Below are 8327 nucleotides of genomic sequence, written 5' to 3'. Positions count from 1 at the left end.
CAGAGCCGTAACAAAATCCTCAAATCCCTCGCTGGCAGTACCTGGGGAAAAGACAAAGAAACGCTCATTACTATTTACAAAGCAATTGGCGGGCTGTATTCTTATGTCACTAGAACACCACCTAAATAATGAGGCCTGAGTACTCCCCATTGTGGAGAGAAATGAAATGCTGAACAGTTTCTGTTGAATACCCAGAAACTTTGGCATTCCAACAGACATCTAATTCATGAGGCTACACCTCCCAGTGGTTGAAGGGTTCATCTCTGCGAGCATTATGAGGAAATACGGCACCTGAGAACAGCCGTATGAAGCTAAAAACGCAAGCAGATCCTCAGTCATTGTTTACTATAGATTTACAATGTCCTCAGTGAAATCTCCAACAGGCGTCGCACCTCTAAATACCCAGAACTCGCAGAAGAGGAACGCACTCTCCCTAGAAAAACGCGCATCACTAGCTCAACTTCGATCTGGGTACTGTAACAGATTTAACCCCTACCTATCCAGAATCATCCCCGACATACAAAATGTATATCCTGCTTGCAACGTGTGCCCACATGATACAAACCATCTATTCAATTGTAATATGGAACCAACGCCTCCAACACCCCTCACTATGGTCCATCCCTGTTGAAACTGCAAGTTTCCTTGGACAACCGTTAGAGGATATTGATGCCAATTTGTGATCGATCGCGCCTATTGAATGGGGCGAAGCACTGCTACAACTATCAGTGGAAATCAATCAGTTGGCCTACTAAAATGAGTCGAATAATTATAAAACTAAGAGTTTTTCGATTTATTTAATATGCATTTATATTTAAATTTTTTCCGCTTTCTTTACATTTTTAGCAGCCACTGTCTTCTGAGAAGCGAGCACGGCAGACGCACGACGGAGGGCAGCCTAAAACAAATATAATAAAAGTAGGTTAATAAAATGCAGTTATACGATTCATTTAAAAATCGTTTGCTTACTATCAGTGAGATTTCTCATCAGAGAACAATTCTGAGACCTTGGTTGGTAATAAAAAGGAATCATCACAATGTAATTTGGTCTACACCATACGAATGCAAATGTTTAATAGAAAAACAAGGAATAGCTATCATAATTGGTTTAGTGATTGCAAAATTTTCATGGCGTGTTACATTCCAAACCAATTAAATGGAAGCCACTCTATATATTTCTCAACACTTTCTTAGGAAAGGTATGGGATGAATCCAATGATAATTCAAATAATTTTTCAATGGAAATTATTTACCTGTGTAAGATCCTTGCGGTATTTAGCTTCAGTCAAAAGGTTCTTTTACTTTTTTAATGATCTCCTTGGTCCAGCCTTGAAAGAGTAATGGACTGTGTTCTTAGCGGGACGTTGGGCATACTTGCCTTTCTTCAGAACTACCGTGAAACCTTTTTTATCTGCTGCAGGCACGACACCAACGGCCTTTTTATGCACCAATCCACTGTAACGGAAAGAGCTCACGTTGGCTAAATTGTTGGCTTCCTGTAAAATAGAAAGTGTGCTTGAAAAATTGCCAAACGTTAGTTATATCTCTACACATATATGTATTCAGTTAAGAAGTTCCTATCATATCGGTATCAAATATCATTGTGAATTAAGTAATTACATCATTTAATTTCGGGCTTAAGTGCAGAATACATACATTTGTCAAATTAAAAAAATTTATATGAGTATCGGTAGTGGTGTTTATGGTGAGTTCAACGGTATAATTTTTTTTTTTTTTGGTGCAAATAATAACTATAGTGGTAATTCCATGTCAAAAGGTAAATTTTACATTTTTTTTTAAACAAAATATCTTTGAAACTATTGAGTCAATCTTGAGAATTGTAATGTCTTTAGATAGGTAATAAAACAAGGTTTTGTTTGATATATAAAACATCTATAATTGATATTAGAGAAAAATTGTAAGTTTACAAACGGCGATGGTTACTAGGACATGTTTCTGAATTTCACTTCTTCATCAGCTAGCTTTTCGGGAGCTGAGCGTTGAACTCGAGTCTCCAACATTCATATCAGTGCAAGCCTTTTTTTAGCTGCTACGCCATATGAATGTTCCGTTTTTCGCTGTACAATTGGTCTCTAAGAGTTGCCTTTTTTGTTTATATTCCTTTTGATCACCATGTAGGCACATACACTCTGTATGTAGTTTATTCCTAATGGTGTGGATATGATTTTTAGGCGTGCTTTTGAAAGCTTAGTAACATTTGTTCGGATATTTACAGTATTTGTTTTTAATACTTCCGCTGTTACTATTATATCAATATGATCATATGTATTGTGTTCGTCCACAAGCAATCTGATGCGTTGGTTTAAATCCCTTATTTGGGGGTCGCCTGGATCAAGCTGTCTTATAAGGTCGCGTTCCCTCGCTAAGCTCGCGGCCTCCGCCGGGAAGTGGGGCCGGATTTCGGGAATTCTCCCGGCGGGAATGAAATGTGCCGAGGCGGATTCAATGACCTTACGGAAGGCACGCTCCCCTTGGCGGGCATCAGTCGGGATAGGGAGGGCAGCAAAGCTGCTGTCTGTTGCAGATTTATATTCTTCCCACTTTCCTTTTTTGAAGTTTATGAAAGTGCGTTTTTCGGTGACGATGAAGTCGGCGGTACGCTCGAACGAAATAAGTATGGGCAGGTGGTCGGATGCCAATGTTACCATCGGCTGCCAGTTGACGCAGTTTACGAGTTCTGCGCTCACGATTGAGATATCTGGCGAGCTATGACAGCTTCCTACCATACGTGTGGGGGCGTCTGCGTTTATTGTGCAGAACGTCGTTTCGTCTATTTGATCCGCCAACATCTCACCCCTACTGTCCGCCCGCAAGTTTGAATGCCATAGGTCGTGATGGGCATTGAAATCGCCTAAGATAATGCGATTGTTGCCAGTGAGTAAGGCCTCGATATTAGGGCGGTATCCACTGGGGCAACAGGTGACAGGAGGGATGTAGATGTTGATGATTTCTAGATTTGCATCGCCTGACCGAACAGATAGGCCTTGACGTTCTAAGACATTGTCCCTGCGGTCGATGCCAGGATCAAATATATAATATTGCACAGAGTGGTGTATAATAAACGCGAGGCCGCCTCCATTTCCGCTCTCGCGGTCTTTCCTGTGGACATTATAACCAGAGCAGGTCTGCAATGCAGATCTTGCTGTGAGTTTAGTCTCTTGAATCGCAGCAATGCGGATGTTTGCCGCTTCATGAAATCGACTATCTCCGTAATCTTCCCAGTTAGTCCATTACAGTTTAACTGCAGAATTCTGAAGTGCATGAGGGGTGACGCCGCCACTATAGGGGTAAGTGACGGGTAACTACGCCTAGGTTGTGGAAGGCCAGGACGCAATTGCTGTTGTGGCCTTGGGACTGGGCGCCCTTGGGCAAGCATTGGGGTACCCGGATGATTTGGGTTTGCGACCTGGCAACATGGCGCGATGAAACCCGTCGAGGGGTTGCCGTCGCGGAGACCAGAACATCCAGGAAAGTGGCACCACCCAAGGCAGGAGCTGCATTGAGCGGATGTCGCAAACCTATATATTCTGTGCTTGCAGACGGTGCAAACGGAGGTAGGGACTAAGAGTCTGTTTCCCTGACCTGCACGATTGCTGCCAGAAAAGAGAGGGGGAGAAGAAGACGGGGGCAGGGGCTGATGCTCAGCATTGCTACCAGCTCTACTACGAAGGTAGTAGTTATGAGTGGTATCAGCTGTTTGAGTTGGTGGCGCCGTGGGGCGCGAGCAGCAGCGGGTACTTGTTGTGGCTTGCTGAGCAGAGGCTGCTGGAAGGTAGTGGGGGCGCTTAGGCGTAGACTACGGGACGCCCTTGGCCGTGAGCAGCAAGGAGCTACAAAAGATTTATAAAAGTTACGTGGACGTCGGGTTTGGGATCAAGCCCAGAACAACCTGTCCGATGCAACCATCCCTTGCACGAGACACACTGAACAGAGTATGACCGTCCTAAAAAGATTCTTTTCTGGCAAATGCAGCAAAACCATTTCTCAGGACCGGGGTCAGGGGACGGACCCGGATTGGGTTCGATATCTTCCCGGAGTAAGAGAATATGTAGCAGTCCTGCTGCACGGAGCTGCTGGGAGGATGACAATTTGTGGGAGGGACGAAACAAATTAAATGGGGTCACACTGAGATGACAGTCCTTGGTGGGGAAAAATCCCGAGTCGCTCCGGTACATAGAACCGACTGCCTTGGGAAGCGCATTGTATTAATTAATTACAAAAATACATAATGTATAAAATTGCTATTTCTTTATTGCTAAAATATACGTCAAAGGTAAACTATTTAAAATTTTGCATTCGTGAACGAGCTGATATTACCTTATAACTCGTATGTTTATTGTTATGTTAGCCGATCAAACACCGGCTGCTCCAGTAGTAATTCTGCGTAGAACACCTTTCTGCATAGGCCGCCTTCGGCCGCGCTTATAAAAAAATAACCCTGGGCTACGCCATGCGAAGTCCGGGTGTGGTATAACCGTGACTACCGCCACGAAGGCCGCCCATGGAGAAAGGTGTTATAAGCAGAATTACTGTGCATGGCGCAGACGGTGTTGGATCGACTAACATAACAATAAACATAAGAGTTATAAGGTAAATATCAGCCCATTCACGAATGCAAAAAATCTTTTTCAAATTTTTGGTAAATAAAGACTAGAAAAGTTAAAAGATATATATACATCAGATGAAAGGCATTTTTTCATTTTTCGATTTTTTATTTTTTGAGATCCATCCACTAGTTTCGGAGATATTTTGATTTGAAAAATTCATAATTCCGCATTTTGACGGGGAATTACCCCCAAACCTTTCATTTACACCAAAAAATAAATATACCGTGTGAAACGGCATAAAAATCTCTATAGTCCGATTTTTTTTTTTTGACAATTGTACGTATTCTGCACTTGGTCTCAATTTCGGAAGCTCATGAACTTATACTAAATATATAAACGGAACTTACTATGCTGAAAGACTTCTTCACATCGCGCTTATTCAAAAGGAAAGAATTGTTGTTCCGGATAATCAACCAGTTAAGATCGGCGATGTGGTGGTCATTTTGAATCTACAAAATCATGCACGCAAAAATAAAGAAATATATTGGATCAATGATATTTGGACTGCTTTTCTATATATATATTATTTTTATTTTATCAGTCTTGGGTGATGAATATAATCTTCAAGAACTCTTCTGCTAAATCAATCATCACAAAAATTTATTTAAACAGTTGTCACGAGTAACCATACCAAATGTTAAAATCACACTTGAAATTATAACAGAGGGCACAATTACCGGCAGCGATTTAGTTTAGCACCCCCCGAGTTCGGCGTTACACTTGGTATCAAATGAAAGAGGGAGTTCTCCCGATCACAAATATATATAACTTAAAGTGCGCAGACTTATAGTTTACGAGTTATTTGATGTTAAAGTTTGCAAATTTAGCAAATTTCTATAGCACTCTCACTTACAATTTACACATCTTTCAAAACCTTTATGCCCATAAATATCTATATAAATTGGCAACGATACACTTAAATTTCATTTTAGTATATTTCACATATAATTCTTGCATTGTTTTTACTTAATTTAAATGTTTTTATTAAATAAATCGCGCTTTTGTAGCAACATTCACATTTATGTATGTATATATTTTATCGATGACATTACAAAGCTGTGCTGCCACATCAACAAAGAAAAAACAAATATAAATATTAACGTGCCACCTTTCAGTTAATAAAGAAAAAGGAAAATATATATTTTTACTACTATGCGGAAGGACATCACCGTGGCGGTAGCCACGGTTATACCACGCACCCGGACTTGGCATGGCGTAGCCCAGGGTTATTTTAAATAAGCGCGGCCGAAGGCCGCCTACGCGGAAAGGTGTTCTACGCAGAATTACTGTGTATGGCGCAGCCGGTGTTGGATCGGATAACATAACAATAAACATAAGAGTTATAAGGTAATATGCGGAAGGACATCACCGTGGCGGTAGCCACGGTTATACCACGCACCCGGACTTGGCATGGCGTAGCCCAGGGTTATTTTAAATAAGCGCGGCCGAAGGCCGCCTACGCGGAAAGGTGTTCTACGCAGAATTACTGTGCATGGCGCAGCCGGTGTTGGATCGGCTAACATAACAATAAACATAAGAGTTATAAGGTAATATGCGGAAGGACATCACCGTGGCGGTAGCCACGGTTATACCACACACCCGGACTTGGCATGGCGTAGCCCAGGGTTATTTTAAATAAGCGCGGCCGAAGGCCGCCTACGCGGAAAGGTGTTCTACGCAGAATTACTGTGCATGGCGCAGCCGGTGTTGGATCGGATAACATAACAATAAACATAAGAGTTATAAGGTAATATGCGGAAGGACATCACCGTGGCGGTAGCCACGGTTATACCACGCACCCGGACGTGGCATGGCGTAGCCCAGGGTTATTTTAAATAAGCGCGGCCGAAGGCCGCCTACGCTGAAAGGTGATCTACGCAGAATTACTGTGCATGGCGCAGCCGTTGTTGGATCGGCTAACATAACAATAAACATAAGAGTTATAAGGTAATATCAGCTCGTTCACGAATGCAAAAAAGAGCTTTTTCAAATTTTTGGTAAATAAAGACTAGAAAAGTTAAAGATATATATACATCAGATGAAAGATATCTTTATAAGTTATTTTTCGATTCTGCACTTGTTCCGTTTTTTAGATGTGGCAGCACAGCTTTGTAATGTCATCAATAAAATATATATATACATAAATGTGAATGTTGCTACAAAAGCGCGATTGATTTAATAAAAACGTTTATATTAAGTAAAAACAATGCAAGAATTATATGTGAAATATACTAAAATGAAATTTAAGTGTATCGTTGACAATTTATATAGATATTTATGTGCATAAAGGTTTTGAAAGATGTGTAAATTGTAACTGAAAGTGCTATAGAAATTTGCTAAACTTGCAAACTTTAACATCAAATAACTCGTAAACTATAAGTCTGCACACTTTAAGTTATATATATTTGTGATCGGGAGAACTCTCTCTTTCATTTGATACCAAGTTTAACCCCGAACTCGGGGGGTGCTATTCTAAAATTTTCCCCAATTACCAATTACTGTGCGTATTACATTTATCGCACCTTTAAAAGTATTTTCATCTCATTTTCTGTCCTAGTTTTGTATATCTTCCACGTGCCAACTGCTTTTGTCGGTGAATTTTCAGAAATGCTCACCTTTATTTCTTGATAGTGATGACGAAAAGAAACAGGAAATTCCATATTTGAAGTGAAGTTGGCTGTAGTAGCATCAGCACAATAATCAAATTTGGAGGTATTCAGAAAGTACATGGTGTGAAGTAGTTTACAACCATTCGCGTCTTCCAGTGAGTTTTACAGCTCCGGCTGACACTCAATTCTCACGGGAATGCTCTGGATCATTGAGAGACTTGAGAAGCAGATGTCGTTAAATTTTCGCACACGTGAAATGTGATAGGCAGAAGTCGCCGCTGTTCTTCATTTGATTCATACGGCGAAAGGCTAAGCAGGGACATCTATTTTTGAAAAAGTAGGTTTATTAAAGGCAGCGTTGCCAAACTAAAAAAAAGTAGTTCAAGGTTCGAATCGAGCTCAAGGCAAGAACAATAATTTTTTTCTAATGATAATTATTGTTATTTTTTAATTTTTCTAAATTTGAAAAATTGTATTTTGTTTTTGGAATAGTAAGTAGAAAATTTTCAGACAACCTGCCATAGCTGCGCAGATAGATCCATTTCGAAGGGTGCTAAGCCTTCATCATCAGTACGCTTTAGGCATGCTGCGCTAACCATTTAGCTATACAGCGGTGGTTTGTTTGACTGGCAAATTTGCTACTTCTATTCCTTTTTACCAACTATATTTATTCAGTGTTGCGCCATCTGGTGCAAATCACTGATAATGCTGGATTTTTGTTTCTTGTCAATTACTTTGTTTGACATTCCCAAGTGCTCATGGTTTATTAACAATTGTTTTTGTTTTTATCGGCCTATTGATAAATCATTCAAGGTCCGAATCGAGCTCAAGCCCAGAACAATAATTTTTTTCTAATGATAATTATTGTTATTTTTTAATTTTTCTAAATTTGAAAAATTTGCCAGTCAAACAAACCACCGCTGTATAGCTACTTGAATGATTTATCAATAGGCCGATAAAAACAAAAACAATTGTTAATAAACCACGAGCACTTGGGAATGTCAAACAAAGTAATTGACAATAAACAAAAATCCAGCATTATCAGTGATTTACACCAGATGGCGCAACACTGAATAAATATAGTTGGTAA

The 8327-nt window shown here is 40.3% G+C and overlaps 1 protein-coding gene and 1 non-coding gene across 2 annotated transcripts; both read right to left on the bottom strand.

Moving 5' to 3' along the window:
* Positions 1-769: 769 nt before the first annotated feature.
* Positions 770-7386, bottom strand: LOC137233616 (large ribosomal subunit protein eL28-like). Its single transcript, XM_067756781.1, has 5 exons — positions 7244-7386; positions 4976-5077; positions 1254-1496; positions 970-1185; positions 770-898 (listed from the first exon to the last, which is right to left on the bottom strand). The coding sequence occupies exons 1-3, from the start codon at positions 7355-7357 to the stop codon at positions 1299-1301; spliced, it is 414 nt and encodes a 137-aa protein (XP_067612882.1). The 5' UTR covers positions 7358-7386; the 3' UTR covers positions 770-898; positions 970-1185; positions 1254-1298.
* LOC137234107 (small nucleolar RNA CD11) lies at positions 5159-5232 on the bottom strand. Its single transcript, XR_010947698.1, has one exon. It is a non-coding gene; the product is annotated as a small nucleolar RNA CD11 (small nucleolar RNA).
* Positions 7387-8327: the final 941 nt, after the last annotated feature.

The sequence above is a fragment of the Eurosta solidaginis genome, chromosome 5, assembly GCF_040869045.1.
Source record: "Eurosta solidaginis isolate ZX-2024a chromosome 5, ASM4086904v1, whole genome shotgun sequence".
NCBI classification, from domain to species: Eukaryota; Metazoa; Arthropoda; class Insecta; order Diptera; family Tephritidae; genus Eurosta; species Eurosta solidaginis.
The sequence above is the reverse complement of the archived record's forward strand: the minus strand, read 5'-3'. Positions and strand labels throughout refer to the sequence as shown.